At 42.4% G+C, this 23,764-nt stretch overlaps 1 protein-coding gene across 5 annotated transcripts in view; it reads right to left on the bottom strand.

Moving 5' to 3' along the window:
• Med12l (mediator complex subunit 12L) overlaps positions 1–23,764 on the bottom strand; it is a 301,677-nt gene that overhangs the window by 241,456 nt on the left and 36,457 nt on the right. For all 5 annotated transcript variants that reach the window (XM_059265389.1, XM_059265393.1, XM_059265391.1 and 2 more), the window contains one exon: positions 22,070–22,229. In XM_059265389.1, the coding sequence (XP_059121372.1) occupies positions 22,070–22,229 (160 nt within the window). The remainder of the gene's footprint in view (positions 1–22,069; positions 22,230–23,764) is intronic.

Below are 23,764 nucleotides of genomic sequence, written 5' to 3'. Positions count from 1 at the left end.
GACTAGCTCTCGGGAAGTTATAGAAACAAAGTGAGCAGGGGCTACCAGGTTCAATAGGGAGGTGACCCTAGTAGAGAACAAAACAGAGAAGTGAGTGTGGCATCCTAGCTAGAGAAACCAATCAGGTGGTTACCTGATAACAGAGATGGAGCAAAGGGTTGCTAGATTAGAGAACTTTCCAGAGGCAGAGTGGAGTAGCTGAGGAGATCATAGTGCCACCATGTAAGATGTGGAACACACACAACTACTTAATGGTAGGAGGCTAGATTCGGCTTGCTACATTAACTTCTGGCTTTAATTATGCTTTTACTTTTGAGATCATTACAGCCATGCAGATCTCTGCAGATAGCTCAGTGAGCAATCACCTTTTTTTTGCCTTGGCATGGTAGGAGATTCCCAGTATGGAAAAACAGGGCAGTATTTATAAAGATTGGGCTGGTGCATTTAATTAACCCCTTAGGGCATGTTCCCACTGCCTTGGGACCAGGCTCAGGAGAGTTTCCGGCAAGACAACAGACTTGTGGACGAGCTAACACCTTTGCTTCCCTGTGCACACAACACTGGCGCCTCCCACAGCAGGCTCATGGACCTGTGCCCCAGGCGGGAGAAAAGATCTCAGGAATGAAGGGAGGGGTCCCTCCTGAGGATCCAGGTGGCAGGAGGAGAGAAGGAGGGGTGTAGCTAGAGAAAGACAGCTGTTGCTTCCAGCGCCCCAGCAAAGCAGCAAACCTAAGTGTATTCTTACATCAGATACTTAATGACCCTTGCAGCACGCTCCCAGCTTCTGCTACAGCTGGTTGGAGAGGGCTCAATTCCTTGTACAGCAAAACTAAAATTCCACTTTCTCCTTTCCTTTGCCATAACAGAGATCATGCCATGATCACAGGGCTGACGGTAGTTTGAGCAAAGGTTTAACAATAAAAGTGACGCAGTATTTAACATGCACACAAGCGTGAGTGTGCGCGCACACACACAAGGTGAGCAGCTGCTCTAAAGCTTCTACTTTTGAACAAACTCTAGATATCTAAGAGCCTTTCGTGAGGACAAAATATGAGGCACCTTATCACCAGGTGGCCGTACAAAATAACTCTAGACCAAGAAGCTATAAAACACAGTAACGTCCACACTATACAGCACACCCAGAACACACTCCTCATGCCTTCTCCAACACCCCCCAGAAACCCTGTACTTCATATTTCTGAAGACCAGACACTGAGCATGATTTATTCACCTAATTAAAGTCTATTCACTTTACATGCATCACACTCACAATCTACCTGATAACCCAATGACTAATAACCACTTCCTATACAAATTCTCCATGTAGTCTGAACTGCAATACAGCAGAGCTGACCCAGGCTTTAGAAAATTTCATTAAAGATAATTTGCTTTGAAGGCTATAGCTATATGCACTTTATATAAAATAACTCTAAAACTTAAACCCCTTCCTAGTGTTTTTAAGCAGCTTTCCAATCATGACAGAATTAACATTTCAATCAAACTACCAAAAAGAATCTAGTTTTCATAAGTCATTAAAAGGTTAATAGCATATGGCTATTTAAAAGAACAAGGCCACTTTAAGTACACCATGCACACCATGCAGCAAACACCAAGGTTTGCAAAGACTATTTTAAAATACAGTAAAATATATCTCAGAAGACATCCAAGAAATTAGGATATATGAAGTACCTGAAAAGAGGGATGGGACACAAGAGAAAGGAAAAAAAAAAATCATTAGTCCACTCTAAGCAGCCTATGTTTTTTAACGTGGTATGTATTTACCTATTTAAACCACACATACAGAGTATGAGTGGGGTTGATTTTTAGTTTCCTGATTTATGTTCTAAGCAATAGATCTGCAAGACAAATGAGAACTTGATGGAGGACCCTTGGTCTCTCATCCCAGTACATCAATCTCCTAGCCTCAGGCAGCTACCCCGATTAACGTGAGCAGCATGGAGGTGCGGGACTGCAAACAGGCTTTAGGGGACTGTGCACACCATGGCTGTGCACACTCAAGAAGCAAAAGACTGTGAGGATGGGACCAGAAGTGGGACCGGACAACTCTCCAAGGCCTGCTCCTAGTGGTGTTTAGTAGTGTTTGAGGCTGACCCCTTGGGATTGGCTAACCTACCAGGAGTCTCATCCCTAAAGGTAACTGACACTCTCTCCCTCTCTCAGCAGCCATTAATAACCTACAGGTCTTCATCTAAGGGGCGAGGCTTCGGGGGTTTCCCCATCCATGCTGGCATGTCAGCCTGTGTTGTCAATGTGCAGGTCTTGTTTAAGCAACCGTATTTTTAAGATTGTATGGGTACAGCTTCCCTGTCGTTTGTAGAAGATACTATCTCACAGCAGACATCCTGGTCATCTGGCTCTCAGAATCTTTCTGAGCCCCCTTTCTGGATGTTGCCTGACCCTTAGGTATAAAGGCTGTGTTGCTGACATATTAATTGGTGTTGGGTACCCTACAGTCTGTTCCTTTCCACATTTTGAGCTGTTGTAGGTTTCTATAGTGCTCTCCATTTGCTGCACAAACAAGCTTCTTTGATGAGGGGTGAGAGCTACACTTGTTGGTAGGTATAAGGATAACTATTTAGAACGCAGTTAGAAATTATACTGTTTTATGAAAGTGGCTGCAGTAGGTTCTCCTCTAGAGCCCATGATCTCAGCAGCCATGGGTGGTTGGCCAGGTTAATAGTACCGCATGAATTCTCTCCCATGAAGAGGGCCTTAAGTTCAATTCTAAGGCTGTTGGTTACTCTCAAGTAATAAATGACACTATTGTACCCTTGGTGATAACCTGCCCTGCTGGTCACTGTTGTGATTTGTATACTTTACAGCTGGGTAGGAGTGTTGACTGCTTTTCTCTCTTGGCAACTTGCATAGCTCCTTTGGATACTGTGAAAGCTTGTCTTGAGGGAGGAGGCTTTCAGAACAGTTCCAACTAAATTCTTAAAAGTTCTTTGTATAAAGTGTATTGTGTCTTCTTCAGCAACAGGGTCTTACCTTAAAGTTTTAGGAAGTAACTAAGGACAACAGCAATATCCTATATTGTTTTGGGAGTCTCTTGGACTCCCCTGACCAACTACTTGAAGGGAGATTTCTTTCCCAAGGCTGGCAATGGAGTTTCTGTTAGATAGTCTATTGCTCTTGGGGAGGTATTTAATTTTTAATGTTAAAAATGATTGCTCATATGCAACACATCCATCTTTTTAGGATGCAAATTTGCTTTTGGTTTAATGAATGGTTAAGATATATGTATACTAAAGAATTATTTAAAAATAAATCTGTGCTACTATTATCAAAAAAGTACACGTTGACAAGTGCCATATACACGTTTACTCATGGGAATAATGAGTAAACAACAGCATAAAAGCTGGAGATAGCACAGATGTCTATTAATGAGTGACTGTCCCAATAAACTATAGTAAAGCCACACAATGAGAGTCTAAGAAGCTATGGGGTTATCAGGTAACCTCCAGGGTCTGTCAGGCAAAGGGAGGCAAGTTATTAAAGGGTGTGTAATATATAATATTCTGTCTTTTATGTAAAATTAAAGAGAAAAAGATTCATGCATTTGCAAACCTTTGCAAAACTAAAAAACTCAAAGACTGCAACTAGCAAGAAATAGCTGAGGGTAAAGACAATATACACAAATGAAGATGAACAAATTTCTGCATATTTGTTAATAGTTGTAAGTATTAAGATATCATCGTATCACACGTTCAAAATATGAAATTCGAAAAAAAAGAAACTCAAAATGAAGACTAGTTGAAGGAACATACATTACCAACAGAAGAACGAGCAAGATGGCTCAGGGGGCTAAGAACTTGCCACCTGAGCCTGGTGAGATCAATCTGACCCCAAAACTCATGAAAAGATGGAAGGAGAGAACTGACTCCACAATGCTGATGATTTCCACATACATGCTGTGGCACACACACCTACACTCACAACATACACCTGCATACACACACAGGAATAAAAAATAAAAACTACATGAGATCATGACAGTGCAACTACTAGCAGTGGATGCTTTTTTTTTTTTTTAAGAAGTGACTTCTTTTTAAAGGAAGAGAATGATTTTTTAAGCCACACAGAACATATTCTGAAGTTAAAAAGAACTATAAAACAATTAAAGATCAAGTAATAGAAATTAGATAAACATGAAATTAGTAAACTTAATTTTAAGTGAAATGGAAAGGTTAAACTGGAAATAGGAAGAATATAATTAATGGAGATATACAAGAGAGCAAAAGAATTGCATAAACATCTCTCTGCTGACCTAGACACCACTCCCAGCAACAGTGTCAAGATGCTGCTTCCTAATTACCATTTACCCTTCAAAAGAAGCAGAATTCCTTTAAATAATGGCTGGTTACAGATATGAGGCAGAAAAATCAAACTTGGTGCAAACCTCTATGTCTAAAAGCATGAAGGCATTTGCTTTATGCTGGATGTTGTCATCTCAAAGAGGGTACAAGTGTGAAGGGTGTCTCACTGGCTAACTATGAGGCAACCGCCTCACCAGAAGGACAGTGGGTACACAACAGAGCACACACATTTCTGTGGGCCCACACCAATGACCAAAAATCATTTTTAAAATAAAGTAACTCATTTTGCACACTGGAGGTACAATAACAGAAGTTCTGAATCAAAACACTAACAACACAGCAAAAGAATTTAGCATTTATTCTATCTTTTTTGGGGGGTGGAGGATTATTATTCCTTGCAGCTGATGAATGAAAAGTCCCTTCACACAAGAGAATGTCAATTTTGTGCAATTCCTAATGAAATAGCTGTCCAGTTTGGCGCAATGGATACTGAATGTCTGGAGAAAAGACTGCTGGGAAACAAAATGGTAGCAGGTGCCAACATCTCACCTCATAGGGCCCTTTCTTTCTATAGCAGAACATCTTTTTACCAGATGGCCAGTGTGGAAAACCCATTTTCCAAGCTTAAATGGGAATTTTTGAGGCTAACATACTGCATTTTAAACCAAGGTTTATGTTAAGCTTAAATACATGTTTCTTTGGACTATTGTGCAAAAACAAGGTAGGTATGTCTTTGTGATAAATGAGCTCCAAGGAACACTGAAAATATGGAAGCAACCCTAGCTTGAAGCCTGTCTCCAGATCAATAAAGTTAGCATGCGGTCTCTTCAAGAATTCAAACTGGAAGTAAGCTGGTAGGCTAGATAAGAAACCAAACTGTCAACTATGTGTTTCACGGGCTTATTTTTGCAGTCTAAATGCCTCAGTGACTACATCAGAAATTACTCACCATGAAAAGAGGGCCACTATTTCTCTTTTATATTTTGAGATGATAAGAGTAGTTTCAGGAGCATAGCCAACCTCAAAACCTCAAGTGGTACAGCAGAAATGATGGGAGAAAACAGCAATGCCCTCAGCAGTTTAACCACAAAGCATTTTAAGCTGCTTCTAATCTACCCCTTCCTTTAAAAAGAGAATAAGAAAAAAAGACCTCATCCTTCAATATGTCATCACTCTTCACCATACCAAACACCCAACAACTAATACCAGAATTAAAGCCACTCATGTTGCAAACCATTTCATTTGTCTTTCTCTGGTTTACAGCAATTTGAATTTTGCTTTGCTCCTCCTGTCCCCCACATCACCAGTTGACAACAACTCTGTCACCAGTCATCACATCTAACACCCTACCCATTACCATTATCCTTTACCCTAACAATGCTTGTTGGCTCCAAGAGCCCAGATCCATCAAATGCACATGGCAACAGCAATCACCTCCTCACAGGGAGGAAACAAAGCATCTTCCAGTGACGCAGGCCAGGGTGTTATCTAGTTCCACCCACAGTGTAAACAAGATGGAGTGGTAAAACCTACATGGTTACAATGTAGTGCAGAAAATAATCAACTATGATGGCCTGTGATGACAGTGCCTCTTACAGCTGTTGGACCATATTAACAGTCTATACTTGCTGTGTGCCACAGACGGTTCTAAACACTGTAGAGGCATGGATTCATTTCATCAAGTATTGATTCATCTCATTCTTAAAGAGTACTGTCAGTCAACCCCATTTTATAGTCAGGAAACTGAAGGATAGGGTTGTAACTGCAGCAGTGATCATCAACCCTCTCACAGCTCCCCATCATCATCTATGAGAGAGAACACAGTATCCTCTCCAGCAGACAACCCAACTGACCCCCAACCCCAACCCAAGTTCAAGCTGAGGCTGAAGGACAGCAGTTGTACAAGAAGCATTTGCTGACCTGTTCCTATGCACACATCATCCTTCCGCCAGCAACGCCCTTACCTGACTGACATGCAGCCCACCCGCAACTCTGCCTCCGAGGAAAGCCTCTCCTTTCTAACTAAACTGCTAAGTCACTTATATGAATCTCCTCAGCTTCCCAAGTTCTCTCACAGACTTATCCCCTGGGACTGTATTTCATTCCTTTCACTCTTCGCTATGCCGTGCAAGATTTGGATTGTGTGGACACATGCCCTCCACCCAAACTGGGAACAGCTACAGAGTGATGTCTATACTCTTTTGCCCTGACCCCACTGACTGGCCAGCCCAGTGTCCAAGCATGGACTTTGGAGCCTACTTGTTGAATTCTTGAGCTGAAGCTCTTTGCCCAATACTGGCTCACAGAGTCCTCATCTGTGAAATAAGACTCAAGGAGCCTTCTCAAGAAGTGTTCAAATAATAAATCAGAGCATGGACAAAATATACACAAATCCCAGTGGCATTGATTAATGAGATGGGGACTATGGTGCCACCGTATAACCCAGTAATGCCAACAGTGCTAGTGAGGGACTAGCCATGTGGGAATCCAGTCTTGAGACTAATTGCCAGGGTGTTGAGAACAACACACAGGCTGAAAATTTTCCTCAGTGAGCACACATTTCTTGAAGCTAGGAAGACAGCTCAGTCAGTAAGATGTTGACTATGCAAGCATGAGGACCAGAATTGGATCTTCAGAACTCCCACAAAAATCTTGGCATGATGGAGTGCACTTGCAACCCCAGTGCTAGCTGTGGTAAGAGAGACAGACAGTTCTCTGGGGTTTATAGGACAGCCAGCCTTTCTTAATGAGCAAGCTCCAGGTCAATGAGACCCTGTCTCAAGAAGAAAAAAAAAAAGTACACAGTTCCTGAAGAACACTTGAGGTTGACTTTAGAAACTAGAACTGTGTGCGTGTATGTGTCCCGCGTACAACACGCACACAATTTTAGCTTCTGTTGCTGTGATAAAATACTGACCAAAACCAATTTGGAGGAAAAAAGGTTTGTTTCACTTACAAGTTATACCACCATTGAGGGAAGCCAAGGCAGGAACCTGGAGACAACAGAAAAATGCAATGGAAGAAAAATGGCTTGCTCAGCAGCTCACTCTCTTACACAGTCCAGGCCCAGGGATGGCACCAACCAGAGTGAGCCAGGCCCTTCTATGTCAATTAGCAATTAAGAAAATGCCCCACAGACATGCCCACATGTCAATCTGATGGAAGCCACTCCCAACTGAGGCTCCCTCTTTCCAAGTATATTGACTGGACAGCCAAGATTAGCCATCACAGCCAACACACACACACACACACACACACACACACACACACACACACACACTCTCGCACACATGACAGGCACACACACATGTGCACAAGCACTCACACTCTTCAGCACATCAGCCTCATGACACTGTCGCTCTACTCACCCCAGTTCATAAACACACAAGACACTCTCTGTTTGGAGGACAGTGGTGTCAATAACAGATGTTGTAGCTATTATTAGCTAATTCGGCAGTAGGACAATGGCTCACAGGGTAGATAAAATCCTACAGACAAGTGGACTACTTCTACTCTTTAGAAAAAACTAGGTTTCCTAATTATTTTAAATATTATACTAGTAACTCTGTTTCAGATTGAGTTTTTCATCCATAACTATTAGTTGGTCCATTCAAAGTGCTTTTCACTGTTAACATCAAAATATTTAAACATATCAATTCCCTGAAAAACAAAATTGATTCAATTCACAGGTTAAATAAAACTAAACAGAGCCCTTATTACTGCTGGCAGAAAAGTAAACTAGTTTAATCCTATGGAAGTAAGTATGGGGCTTGTCAAAAAAACTAGAAATAGAACTACCCTGATGTGTCCCAACTACATGACTCCTGAGCACATAGGAAGGGTTCTACATCCCACTACAGAGATACCTGCACAGTCATGTTCATTGCTCCTCTATTCACAAAAGAAAAAGACACCAGCCTAGATGTCCATCAACAGAAAAATAACGAAAATGCGGCAAATCCACACAACAGAATTTCACTCAGCTGTTAAAATAAAATGATAGGATTTGCAGGGCAACAGGTGGAACCAAACAGTACACTGAGTCACACGGCCCCGTCTCAGAAACACTAACACTATACACATATTCTCTCTCATACCCAGCTCCTAGCTTTTAAAGTTTGTGTATATGCACACAAGGAGTTGTACAGGTAGGTAACAGCTATGAACGTTGATATTTCTGACTCAACCAGGGTTTCTATTGCAGTAACAAACACCAGGACCAAAAGCAACTTGGGGCGGAAAGGTTTGCTTCCACATTCCAGATGACAGGCCATCACGAAGGGGAAGTCAGGGCAGAAATTAGAGGCAGGAACCTAAGCAGCGGCCACGAAGGAGCCCTGCTACCAGCCGGCTCAGCCTGCTTTCCTCACGGGCCATGCCCATGTCAGTCACTAGTAAAGAAACTGCCCCATGGGTCGCCCACAGGCCAGTCTTATGGAGGCATTTCCTCAACTGTCATTCCTTCTTCTCTAATAACTGTCTTGTGTCAACTGACATAAAATCATGGACCATGAAAGGGGAACAAGAGGTATTTAGAATAGGAGATAAAGGGGCACTGATGAGGGAATGTCAGTCTTCCTGTATGCTGTGAGTATGTGTTGCTCTGATTGGTTGATAAATAAAGCCATTTGTCCTATGGCAAGGCAGCTTAGAGGCAGGCAGGAAATTCAAAGAGAGAGACAGGAAAAAAGCGGGGAGAGACGCCAGCGAGCCACCCAAAGAGCAACACGTAATGGGACGCAGGTAAAGCCACGGAACATGTGGTGATACATAGATTAATAGTTATGGGCCAATATAAGATATAAGAACTAGCTAGCAAAAGGCTTGAGCCATGGCCAAGCAGTTATAATTAATATAAGCCTCTGTGTGTTTACTTGGGGGACGCGAGTGGGAGAGATTTGTCCCAACCACTGGCAGGCTGGGACATAGGAAATCTTCTGGCTACAGGGCACATGTACTATGAAAGGTGTGACGGAGAGCACTGGGGTCCAGGGAACAAGGGAGAGAGGGGAAGCAGGGAAGAAGGGAGCAAGGTTGGCTTCCCTGCTGCTGCAATGAAACCCTGACCAAATATAACCCGGGAGAGCAAAGGGTTTACCCGGCACAGTCTGTCTGTGAGGGAAGCCAGGGCGGGAACGACCACAGCACAGAGGAGTGCTGCTTCCTTCCTGGCTCACTTCCCACACCATTCTCATCTTGCTTTTTCATCTGACCCAGGACCACCTGCCCAGGGGTTGGAACTACCCACAGTGGGCTGAGTCCTCCCTCATCAGTCATGAATCAAGAAAATGCCCCAAAGTCATGGCCACTGGCCAAGCTAATGAAGGTCAATGTCTCAATTGAGGATCTTCTTCCAGATGATTCTAGTTTGTATCAGTTACCAAAAAATAACCAGAGAAATAGCAAAAACAAGAGTTGAAAAATGTTATAACCAAGCCTAATTCTTTGGAAGCCAGTAAAAATAAAATACTTTATTTAGACTATGCATCCCTGGCTGGTCCTCAACTCTCTATGTAGACCACGCTGGCCTCCAGTTCACAGGGATCAGCCTGCCACTCCCACCAAGTGCTGGAATTAAAGGCACACAACATCAGCCGGGCGGTGGTGGCGCACGCCTTTAATCCCAGCACTCGGGAGGCAGAGCCAGGTGGATCTCTGTGAGTTCGAGGCCAACCTGGGCTACCAAGTGAGTCCCAGGAAAGGCGCAAAGCTACACAGAGAAACCCTGTCTCGAAAAACCAAAAAAAAAAAAAAAAAAAAAAAAAAAAAAGGCACACAACATCACACATGCCAGATACAATTTTTAAAAAGATAATTGATAGTAAATATGTTTTATTTCTGATGTCCTCTCCCTCTAGCAACAACGCTCTCAAATTTGTTAGCTTTCCCTAAGGGCATCTAACCATACCGTTTATTTGTTTTATTTTAGGTTTTTAGGTCTCATAAAGACTAAGAATTACAAACTTGTATTTAAGCTTCCCTAATTCCATCAATTTAAATATCTGACCTTGGCTAGGGATGTAGCACAGTGGCATAGTACTTGCCTAGCATACATAAAACCCTGAGTTTGATCCCCAACACTGCAAAATAGAAATATAACTGAATTAATGCATAAATATCTGTCCTGATGTTCCAGTTTGTTCAATCCACTACCTCCTAGCTTTAGGCTACTCATGAAAGGTCTCCCACTGCCCCAAGGCCCCTCCCCCACCCGTCATTTTGCAGACACTGAGTAAGTCTTACTGGCACAAGTTCCCCATGACCACAACCCATTTAATCTACTGTGATGGTTTGAATAACAATAGCCCCCACAGACTGGTATGTTTGAATGCTTAGTCACCAGGGAATGGAACTGTTTGAAACAATCCAAGGTGTAGTCTTGTTGGAGAAGGTATGGCCTTGTTCGGGGAAGTATGTTACTGGGGTGGGCTTTGAGGTTTCAAAAGCCCAAGCCAGGTTGGTCTATCTGTCTATCTGTCTGTCTATCTATCTATCTCATCTATCTCTGTCTGTCTCTGTCTCTCTGCCTCTCTGTCTCTGTCTGTCTGTCTGTCTCTGATCAGTATGTAGCTCTCAGCACCAAGCCTGCCTGCCACTATGCTCCTACTATGATAATAATGGACTAGACCTCTGAAACTGTAAGCAAGCCCCCAATGAAATGTTATCTTTTGTAAGTGCTGCCTTGGTGACGGTGTCTCTACACAGCAATAAAACAGTGACTAAGACATCTATATATCAGATCTATACCTTCCACATAACGATGATCATGAGTATCTGTGTGTTGTCTCATGGTTGCCGTTACCCACTTAACTTTAGGAAAAAAGCTTCTTCCAATAAAATTAAACAGCACCGCTTTATAGCTCTGTTCCAATGCTGAACGTGGAACAGAAAATAAAACATATGTTTCTATTACAAAGAAATAAAAGTCATTTCTATTGAAAACACTCTACGTATCCTAAAAACGTCATCAAGAGGATGAAAGTTATAAAACCAACACTAGGAAATGGTGACATTTGATAGTCAATCTCACCCCAAACATGCTGAATGATTTTTTTCACCATCAAAACCAGAACAGAGAACTTAATTCTGAAAGTTAATCTTCTCAAGTGCATTCAATCTCATCCAATGCCACACACGTTGAGTATTTGCTTGGCTATATAACTTACTTGGAGAGTGAACCTTGTTTCGTATGACTGTGTTGATGCAGGCAAGTGCTTCTGAATGTTCTGTATAATTAGAGAAGCTGAATACAATGGGAGAACACAAGAGGCCACCAGATGTAGCACGGTCACAGTGAAACAAGGTCAGGTATTTGAAAAATGTAATCGGAATTGTTCCATGTTCCATAACATGGCATATTACACTTCCATGTTATTAGAAGGAGGTGCCCCATGCCTGGGGTCAAGTGATATAAAGAGGTTCCCCACCCCTAGAGCAACAAGCCTGGCCAAGTGATTCTGAGTGGGAGGGAACCCACTGGGAATATGGTCACTGTGGGGATCTCCAAATCAAGCATTTAAGCCTGAGAAGGCAGCCACCAGGTGTCAGGAAGATGGTTCCGGGGAACCTTACTGGCTCCCACACCCAGCACATAGGAGTTAACTGTGGCCCTCACACCCAGCACACAGGAGTTAGTTTCTACCTGCTTTATTTATCTATTCCATGCACTGAGTTGCAATCCAAGCTATAAGCAGGAAGGAAATGCTTGGGATGAAAATTGACTAAACAATGCCCTAAGTTCCTTATAATTCTCAACTCTGTAAATACTCCTAACCACTCAGATTTGAAACTCACCTCTGTATGTAAGGAATGGCTCCACAAAAACCAAAATATGTCATGAAAGAAAAGTTCATTCTGTGCTGCAGGCCACAGGAATATATCATAAGAACTCAGCTGGTTATGGCAAAGTCACTACCTGAAGGGATCAGGGAATTCCTCCAGAGGAAGCCAAATTCCAAGGAGTTTTTGGTGTTATTTGGCTTGTTATATATCAGCTGTATTCTGTTATGAAAATCATGTGTGCCTTCATAGTTTTCTCAATTGACTTTTCCCTAAGAAGGGCTAATAGTGTGGACTGATCACTCTCTGGACATACGCGTTCCAGGTATTTGGAGAACAGCCTCAGGAAAGGCTTTCTCTGGAATCAGATATCTCCGTTAGCTACTTTCAAAGACTAACAGTGATAACAGCCCACATGCAAGTCTCCTGATCTAATTCCACAAGGAGACACCACCTAGGTCAGGTGGACGTTAAATAATAGCTTTACACAGTTTAGCTTGGACCCTCCTTTCTTATACAACCTTACTAATAGACTCCTAACTTCTTTCCTAACCACTTCTGGGAATGTAGACTGAGCAGAGAGATCCCCTTTTTGATATACTAACCAGTCATTAGCACTCAGTTGATCTTCTCTTTTACCACTCCCATTTTGGATTGTAAAAGAAAGCCTGATGGTCACTGCCTGAGGAAAATTCTTACCTGCCTTTATAACCCTGTAGAATTCAAGCCTGGTGACCCTGCTTTACCAGGGGCTTGCTATTGCTTGGGTTTATAACTGGATCCCTGGAAGACTTAGGGGGACTGTGGAGGTCAGAGAAGAGAAAAGAGAACGGAAGAACTGGATGGGTAAGAACTTGAGAGGAACAGACTGAGATGGGGAAGAACTAGACTGAAGGACTAGAAGAGAGTACTAGAGGAACGAGATGGAAGATGAGGAAGAGCCAGATGGGGAAGAACAAGATGAGAGAGAAGGAAATGGGAGAGGAGCTGATATGGGAAAGAACTAGATGGATGAGAACCTAGAAGGGACAGAACTAGATGAAGGAATTAAGATAGAACCTAGAGGGGATAGTAGATAAATACAGAGAGAAATCAGGCAAGAAAGGAGCTAGGCATGAGAGCAGAATAGAAGCTTGTAGAAAGAAAACTGACTCAGAAGAATAAAGTGTATGGACTAAGAAATTTCATGTACACAGGTTCATTTCTTTTCATCGAAGATTAATTATCAGCTGGTTGTAGATTCTTCCCGGACCCTGGGAGGAGACTGTCGAGGGACTGGATCCCCGTAGTCCCCGATAATTCTGGAGAGACGGTAAAAGGCTGTGCTGTGCCTTGATGGGATGATAGCCCAGCTTATATTCTCACAGACTGGATTTTAAAACATTAGTAAAAAATAAAGAAAGAAAGAATACTGTTGTGATCTATGTTGTTCATCCATTGTCACTAATTTTATCAGGTCTATAAAAGCCAAAGGCTGAATCTAGCACAAACCAAAGAGATTGCCTATTGATTGTTCAGTGTGCTGCTATGGTGCAGAACTTGTATTTGATGTTGCTTGTGTGGTCTGTCCTTACGAAGATGGAGTGAACATTATCTGTGTTTGTCCTCAGAGGGGGCGAAGGCACAAGGTTATGGAACTCACTTAATAAACAAGCCAGACCTTGTTGGAGAAATGGTGAGACAATTAAATCAAGTGGAAAAAGCCGAGATTTTTCAGTTTCAACTAAAAAAAAGGAGCCATGATGACCTTCTAAGAACCACACCTTTGTCAGAAGGCTGAAGCAATGGTTCTCCCATGGCTAGATCACAGTCCCCGAAGAACTGCTGAAGAAAGGAATCAGCCAGTCCACTATGATGCCATTGAGATAATAAAGGAAACTTTCTGTGCCTATAGTTGCTAACAAAGACATGAGAAGCTTGAAAGGAGTAGAAAATGGGGCAGAGGGTATGATGGGCACAAGGGGACTTTTAGCAAACTTGGCCATGTGTCTGGACATGGAAACTCACCAAAATGTACCTGGGACTAGGCTGACATGGCTCTTAAACCTGGAACTCTTGTATTTAATGTACATGGCGGGGTAAGATGACATCACAGCAGGAAAATACAGAGTATGTTATGCTCTGGTGTGGTGATCTGAACGAGAATGCTCCCATAGGCTCAGGTTTGAATGCTTGTTCCACAGTCGGTGGAACTATTTGGGGAGGATTAGTAGGTGTGACCTTGTGAGAGGAGCTGTGTCACTGAGGGTGAGCTTTGAGGTTTACAAAGTCCATGTCATTCCCAGTTAGCATGCTTTCTCTCACACTCACTCACTTACATGCCCCTCCTCGCCCCCGCCTTGTGGTTTTCTCAACACGTAAGATCCAGTTACTGTTCCAGCGCCATGCCTGACTAATTGTTGCCATACTCCCTGATGATCATGGACTCTACCCCTCTGGAACCATAAGCCCTAAATTCAGTTTTCTTTTCAAAGTTGCCTTGGTCACGGTGCCTTATCACAGCCACAGGACAGAACTAGCACTTCTGGCAAGCACATCAGCAATCCCACATTACCTTACAGATCGTAATGGCATTTGGCTGGACTGACGACATTATTTTAGCATATACTTTATATTTACAATGAAATCATATAAGGTCACATCTTGGTTTTTCCTTTAGGTCACAGGTTTTCAACTTCAGTAGAAGAGCAATTCCTGAGGCCACACATGGTAGCACATCTCTATAATCTGAGTGCTCAGAAAGGTGAAGCAAGAAGATTGGAAGTTCTAGGCCAGCATGGGCTACACAGCAAGACTCTACCTCAAGGGCATGTTTGAAAATCAGACAGTAGGACACAGTTTTTGTATAGAAGAACATGGGAAAGAAGAGGAGAGATTTACCTAGGGAGGGGGAAAAGGAGGCCACACAGAGGAAGAGGGAAAGAGGAGAAATAACACTAAGGATACTTGAAAAAGCCATAGAAAATTATATTATGTTTACTAAGATTGCATATGATATATATACATTTGTATGTATACATACATATATTATATATAATTTTTAATTAAAGTTGTACCAACTGAGGTGACAATGCTCCCTCTAAAACTGTAGACTAACAAAAACTCCAGTGGTAAGTATAAGAAAATCCCTTTCCAGTTGTTAGTCAAGGGACACCCAAGACAATATATGGCATTGCTGTTTCCCTTAGTGCCTTCCATGAAAAAGAAGTAAGACCCTAATGTTGAGGACGCCACACATCAGACACAGGACTTGGAACAATCTACCTGGATCTGACCTGAAAGCCTCCTCACTGAATACTGGCTCTTATAACATCAAAAGGAGCCAAACAAGCCGCCACAGGAGAAAAGCAACCAGCAGTTCTAACCAGCTGTAGCGCCTATGAACCACAACAATGACCAGCACAGTAAGATATCCCAAAAGAAAACTAGGCTTGGTGGCACACGCCTGTAGTCCTAGCATTCAGGAGGCTAAGACAGACCTCTTAAGTATAAGGCCACCCTAGGCTATATAGTGAGACCCACTCCCCCCAAAAAATGGGATGGGGTAGAAAGCAATAGTAGTTACATAGTTATTGCTCAGTAACTAACACAAAGGGGGAGATAGTAATTTTTCAGTCCAAAAATATGGCAGAAACCACCTCATAATATTATATGGCATGCCAAGATGGGCACAGAATCGCTGTCTCGGTTAGGTTTCTACTGCCATGATAAAACAACATGGCAGGTTTATTTCAGTTTACAGTTCCACATAACTGAGGAAACTGAGCAGAAACTCAAACAAGGTAGGAACCTGGAAGCAGATGCAGAGGCCATGGAGGAGTGCTGCTTTAAAGGCTTGCTCAGTTGGCTTTCTTACAGCGCCCAGAACCATCAGCATAGGAGTAGAACTGCCCACAGTGAGCTGGGCCCTCCCACATCAATCATCAATCAAGAAAATGCACCACAGGCCAATCTGGTGGGGCATTTTCTCAACTGAGGGGCCTGCCTCCCAAATGACTCTAGCTTATGTCAAGTTGACATAAAACTAGCCAAAGTAATTGCTTATGAAATACTCCTACAAATGGGAACCAACATAATCTGACCATGAGAAATTAAAGAAATGGAAATGGAGGACCACTCAGATAAGACTTGCCCCTCTCAGAAATCATCAATCAAGGAAAAGAAAAGCTTGAGAATGGTCCCTGATGTAAGATGAGAAGGAGGACCAGGACATGGAGGAAGAGATTAGAAGCTTTCTTTACCCTTTGGCCACATGGTGGTAGAATTGGAACATAACACACACCATTCTTTGTCAGATCAGCATCTACGAAGTTATAAGCAAACTCCTAAAACTCATACAATTTTAAATTGTTTTTAACTTTAAAGTTAATCTTTTTTCAGATTTCAGTCCTATAGGTGCTATTGTGGGAAATAGAACAGTAGGTACTTGACCTTCATAGATTTAAACATTTACAGTTTTAAATGCATAACAGATACCATAAGTATCTAAAATGCTCTGCTTATTGAGTCAAAAAAATAAAGATAAATCATATTGTATACTATGTTGCTTATGAGGGACAGAAAAATATAACTAGTGAGTAAATACAGTAGCCAGCCTTTATAATTATACAAACAATAAAAACTTTCACTTTGAGGCAGGGAGAAAACACCTCCTCAAACCAATCGACCACAGGGACAATGACACTAACACTAAGAAATCCAGCAGGTTCTCATGGAAAAGATACTTCCCTTCACTTGGTAGGGGATCTTGTGCTCCACGGTAATGCACTCAACCCCAGGATGAAGAGGGGCCTAGTCAACTGTTGTTTATTATAAAAATTGTTCTGAGGTGCAGCTGAGACACTAATTCATGCAGAGCTTTTTGTACTTAAATCTCATGTTCTACTAACTGAGGTACTCAGGCACCTCTTTCATATATTTATCAGTTATAAATTAAGCTGAACATCAAAGAAAATATTGGCAAGGACAAAGAACAAAAGAAATGAAACACTCTGTGTGTGTGTGTGTGTGTGTGCACGTGTGTGTGCGTGTGTGCGCGTGCATGTGCGTGTGTGTGTGCGCGTGTGTGCGTGTGTGTGCGCGTGTGTGTGTGTGTGCGTGTGTGTGTGTGTGTGTGTGTGTGCATGTGTGTGTGTGTGTACACTTAATGAATGGAGTAGTCCCGCCAGTTAGAACAGCTAGTGATGCTGCAAGTTTCAAGGATTATGAATTGGAGAAAAAAAATTATACCATGATCCTTTATTGATTCTTTGGGAATTTCACATCATGCCCCCCAATCCTGCTCACCTCCTTGTCCCTCCATACCATCCTCTTACCCCTACAGCATCCCTACTCTCCCCCAAAAAACCCTCTAAAAAAATTAAAAACAAAACAAAACAAAAAATGTCTCTGTTGTGGGATAATCTTTTTGTACACTATGAAGATGTGTCTTTGCCAAAGTACCTTCTGATAGATTTAATAAAGAGATTAATGTCCAATAGATAGACAGGAGAGGACAGGCAGGATTTCCAGGGAGAAAAGGAAAAAAAAAGAAATGAACCTAGGTATACAGGGATGTCGGTGAGACACCAACCATGTCGGACATATAGAATGGAGGAGAGGTAAAAAAGAAAACCACGTGGCAGAATGTAGATTAATAGAAGCAGATTAATTTTAGTTATAAGACATAGTTGGGGAGAAACCTAAAGGCCAAGCTTTCATAATTAATAGAAAGTTCCTATGTTATTATTTGTGAGCTGGCAGTCCCAAAAGAAAGTCAAACAAAATTTGGCGCCCAACATGGGGCATGCAAATCCATATAGGGCCTGAGAAAGCTGAAAAAAATAAAATTCCAAACACAGAGTCAGATGCGGCTTCCAGGCGACCTTTGTCTCTCAAGCAGGCCCTGTGTTTGCAACATACAGAGGCATGGCCCCTTTAATACAGCTGAGCACTTAAACAGACTGCACGCTCCTGGGGTAGGTGACTAAAGAGAAGCACCTGCTGCAACTTCCCAGAGTAGGGATGGTTAGAAGCAGCTGGGATGGTTAGGCTGAGGGAGTCAGCAAACAGGCCATATGCTAAGCTAGCTGCATGGCAGAGGGTCTAGACTAGTGCTGTCTAGCAGTTTAAGCTTAGATGATAAAGAAAGAAAAGAAAATGCTTTGTTGACTTGAAATTTTTTGAATGCTGATGAACAAAGGGCAAACGCTGCTGAGAGACACTGTTTTGTAGGAAAAAAACTGCTAAATTAATACTGTCTTAACTTCAGAATGGAAGTTAGGACATATGTTGCATTTGGGGAGAGGTTATGCTTTTGTTTCCATGGGAAACAAAACACTATGGATTCCTTCAAAATTAATGAAGATCAGACTTAATTAGGGGAGACCTCCTGGAAATCTTGGCTGCAGACATAAAGGGGAAAAAATAGGTGACATATAAGCTTATTGCTCAATAATGGGCACAGCTCTGAGACCAAATGAGACATGATAAATCTTGCTGGCTACAGAGTTCTCATGACTTACTATTACATGCCATTCTTTCATGTGGCATGGATGGAGATTTATATTACAGTTTGGTTATGCGGTCCGAACAGACTTATAAAGTTCATAGATGCCTTTCACCTGCTCAGACACAGAACAAAGAATCATCTTCAGCTGATTTGTACACACCACACACTCTATACTTGTGTTACTGAAGACATGCATGCTACCTTTAAAAGATTATGTGTTTTCAAAAAAAAAAAAAAAGACCAGACACCAATCAGGACAAGTAGCCTAGGTGATCCAGCCTCTCAGAATGCCTCTGTTGCAGTCTCCTAAAAAATCTGCATCCAGAACAACTTCAAAGCTGCTAATTGAGATGGTCCAGCCTCACAGACTACTTCATCCAGGACTTCAGATAAGCTCTGTACTTTCCCATCACAAAGAGACTGGACAATAAATGACAGCGAGACACATCTGATCCTGACAGCACCAATCTACCTCAAAAAAGGATGATGGGCATCAAAGAACCTCCATATGGAGTTTGCTTTCAATGTAGGAAAGCCAGCCACTGGGCAAGAAACGGCACTTTCCTCAACTGCTGACAGTATGCTGTATAAACTGGACAATTAGGACACAAAAGAAAGTGACTGCCAAACTTCGTCAAGGCAAGGTAGAACAGTCCATCAAAATTCCTGCTTCACAGAAAAGTCTGTCAGATATTGTAGGCCTGTAGGCCAAAGATGGATATTCCAACATTGCAGAGGAAACTTGGGTGACTGTTCAGGCAGCCAGCTGCTTCTGACATTTCTATAGTTTTAGAAATTGTTTGCCCTGCACTTCCTGTTTAATCAGGTAATATTTTATCCATTTTGGGTCTCTGATGGGGGTTGAAGACTAGATAATTATACCATTTTCTTTGTTACCAAACTCAAAAAAAAAATTTACGAAAGAGATGTAAAGTTTATAAATGTTGAGAGACACAGAAGCTTAAGTTGTTTATCTGAGAAAATACTTTAAGGTCTAAAAAGACCTTTTTAGGTTGATTATACAAGTTATGATAGAAAGTGGTTTAGATGAATTCAAAACAGGACAGATAATGGAGTATTTTCTGAATTTGCCAAGTACAAATGGACTGGACATTATGAATGTACTTCTTATCTGATAATTGTTCTTATTGTATATAGCCTTACTGTGTTAAAACCTGTCCTTTTGATTAAGACAAAAAGGGGGGGGGGAATGTTGTGAGATCATCTTTTTGTGCACTGTGAAGATGTGGCATTGGCAAAGGGTCTTCTGACTGGATCAATAAGGAGCTGAATAACCAACAGATAGCCAGAAGAGGACAGGAAGAATTCCCAGGGAGAGAGAGGAAAGAGATAAATCTAGGTGTTCAGAGGCACCAGCAAGACATGGACCAAATCAGACATACAGAAGGGAAAAGAAGTTAAAAAAAAAAAAAGCCATGTGACAGAATGGAGATGAATAGAAACCGGTCAATTTAAGTTATAAGAGCTGGTTGGGGACAAGCCTAAGCTAAAGGTCAAGATTTCATAATTAATAAGAAGTCTGCATGTCATTATTTGTGAGCTGGTGGTCCCAAAGGAAAGTCAAACAACACACCCAACACCTCTTCATTCATCCTAGTGGCACTGGGCACTAGGATGTTTCAACGCAGTATACCCTTTCATCCAATCCACCACACCCACAAAATATTCACTGCAAAGAGTCAATCTGGTTCAAGGCCTCTGGCATGTGAGAATCACTGGACCCTTACCAAAACTCCTCTTGGATATCCTGTTGTTGATCTGAGTCATGGGGATCCTGCAGTTATTGTTCTGCAGGACCAATCCCTTCACTCACTCTGGCAAGTCAAAGATGGGGCAGATGTTGGGGTGAGCCAACCCAAGGCCCAGGATGCGAGTCTGGTTGGTAGCTGAGCTCGTCAGTTTGGACCACTGGGACTGCCCCCTCAGGGGAGGGGCAGAGCCAGCTCTCCTAGGCCCATGCCATCACGGCCAGCTCTTCCACGCCCATAGTGAGGGGTGGGACCATCTCTTCTGAGTGTTGGGGCCAGCTCTCCTGCTGTAGTGTCCAGCAAGGGGCAAGGCCAGCTATCCTAAGGCCAGTGATGGGCAGGGCCAGCTCAGCATGGCCCTTTGATTCTAACATGAGTGGTTCCTATGACCCCCCATGGCAACACGGGCCATGAACATCATCACAGACCCCAGCTGCAGCAGGAACACAGACCCAGATGTGGCCCTTGGCATCAGTCCAGGCCTGAAAGATGCCATGGCCCTGAGTAGCAGCACAGGCCACTCAGATTGACATGGCCCGGGTGGCACAGTCCTCGGGCAGAACTGGAGGGAAAAAAAGTTTGTTGTTTTGATTTTTTTCAAGACAAGGTTTCTCTGTGTAACAGCCCTGGTTGTCCTAGATCTTGCTTTGTAGATCAGGCTAACCTTGAACTCACAGAGATCCGCCTGCCTCTGCCTCCCAAGTGCTGGGATTATAGGCACACGTCACCACTACCTGGCATGAAGAAGATTTTAAAACATACATACACTCACAAAATGACATCATACATATACAAACATAAATACTCCAGGCCTAGTTATTAATTTCCTTAAAAATTGCTGAACAACTTCTGTAAGCCAGGTACTATCCTGAGATACCAGCTCAGAGAAAAATCAAGAAGAAATCCAGTACTGAACAAGTCAAAAATTTCCATGCATCCTTACTTCACGGTTGGAATGGATGAATATAGATAACCAATAAGTTAATGTAACAGGTGGTATTAACAACTGCTAATCAAACAAAGAACAAGGCAACAGCAGTTTTAGCCAGAGTGGTCCCAGGTTTCACTGAGCAGTGCCACGGTGAAGCCAGTGGGCACACACTTGGGCATCTACAGCAGGGAAGGAGAACAGTGCCCACCTGCTCAAGGTCAAGGCTTAAAGTCAGAAGAAGCAAGCAGGCTGCCGGTGTTAGCCAAGGGAGGATGCGGGTGAGTAGGACAGTTGGTCATAAAAGGATTCTGAGGCCAGGAGTGGCATGAAGTCTGTTCTAACAGGATCATTCTGGCTACAAGGCAGAAAGCTGTGTGAGCAAGATGAACTAGCATCAACTGCCACTCCACAGGCAAGGGCAGGGAGTGGTACCGACCAGAAAAGGGGCAGTGAGCACAGGGGAAGAGGCAGGTAACCAACAGCTGTCTAAATGGGAGTAAGGCCCGCTCAAGTGGAGTGAAACCATGCAGGAAAGCCAGTCAGGGGCTGCTTCTGTCCAGACAAGAGACGATAGTCTGACCGGTACCTCCACAGCTGCGCTACTGCAGAGGTCGTCAAGGGGCAAAATCATGGGGACATCAACAGGACTTGCTGAGTGAAAAGTGAGTAGTTTTCTGCTGCACTCTAGACTCTTTCAGTACTCACCATGCTCGGGTGCTGAGTTCTAAGTGGATGGTGAACCATACCACACCACCTCACTTACCCAAATTGGGATCCGGAGCCTGGCGTTTCTTAATTTTAGCTTCAGATATAGCAGAATAATAGGCACAAGTCATCTTGATCAGCCACGTCGCTCGAACCATTGGCACAGAATACTTAGCTAAATATGCAAAAACGTCCTCTTTTTTACTAAGGATGGGGACCTAGAAAGAAATAACACATAACAATCACACACTATAGCACTGCACAGGCAAATTTACAGAGAAGGAAGCAAGAAAGGGCTGGAAGTTATGTGCTGCTAGAAGAAAGTATGTCTGATGCAATTTCAAACAGTGCACATGGCTTTAAGAGAGGGAAGAAACTTTAAGCCAATTTTCATTAAGAAACGAAAATCAAAATTATGTTTAGCACATGGCGAAAACGGTTATCAGCCAGGCTTTCTTATTTATGAAACAAAGTCTTGTCATATCCTCAGATGAGGAAAGTTATTTGCCTTATGAATAAACAGGGGAAAACAATTTTATGATACTCTTCCAAGTGATTTATCCCAAAATTAGATGGGAAAGATCAGACAGGGTCTGTCGCCATTCTACATTTTATCTGTGGACACTCTTTTGCATGAGGCTTTCTAACTGCAATATTTCACAAATGCAACCATTTCCAAAAACTATGTGAAAGTGACTTTAGCCCAAAATGTTAAGTAGACTCTAAAATGATGGATCAGTGAATCTGCCTAATACACAGAGCCACAATAGCTGGCAATTAATTCACTGGCTGAAGTAGACACTTGAGGCTGTTAATTCTTTCTTCAAGACCACAAAGGTACAATTCAGCCAATTAGTATCCCAATATACCAATGAATGGTTTGAAAGAGTTAATTCATTCTTCCAGAATACCTCATAAATATCCTATAAACAGCCTGCTAGTCTATGTAATCCATTCAATTTATGAATATGGTGAAAAAGTCAACAAGAGTACATTTGTGACAATGCAAGGGGATAGGACTAGTAAAACTGTAAGGTGCACCACACACTCCATACCCCACAGCAGGGTGACTACTTATGTAATACTTCCTTAGGTTTTGCCAAATCAAGTCCATCACTTTTTAGCCATTTATGAATTTTGATAATACCAATCCTATGCACCTCACAAAGTGGGTATTTTTTAATGTGTGTATAAAAATTAAAGCAATAAACATTTTGTCACCAGATTAGGGATTTATCTATACCAGCCAAAGTGTCTTCATGCCATTGATTTGGCCCTTTCAAAAGAAGCCACTAGAACCCTGCCATGGATATCTCTCTACTACCCCCAAAAAAGTCATACTTGAATTTGGGTTAGGAGGTCAAGGTTCCAAACTTGCCAATTCATATAGCATAGTATTTTTCTACTAGCTTGCCAAGTCGAGAGCATTTTTTAATTTAACCATTTGCATGCCTGATATAAGGTGTGATCCCTAGAATTTAAAAGTTTAAGTATTTTTTTAATACAACCCTTAAAAATAAACTATTTCAGTTGAGCTTTCCAAAGAAACATCAAGCTGTTCCAGAGCTGAAGGAACACTTGCCTGCCTTGCTCAATGGGGTATCGTGTGTCCACACTGTGTTTACAGAAAACTGAAGACTTCCTGATCAGGTACACTTGCTGCCTTGAGTGCTGAATTCAGACCATGGCCCCCACGATACAGAAAACTACACTACACAAACACAACTAATAGGAAGGAAGGACATAGGGGCTA

The sequence above is a fragment of the Peromyscus eremicus genome, chromosome 6 (genome assembly GCF_949786415.1).
Source record: "Peromyscus eremicus chromosome 6, PerEre_H2_v1, whole genome shotgun sequence".
Lineage (NCBI taxonomy): Eukaryota > Metazoa > Chordata > Mammalia > Rodentia > Cricetidae > Peromyscus > Peromyscus eremicus.
This window is presented reverse-complemented; position numbering and strand designations above follow the sequence as displayed.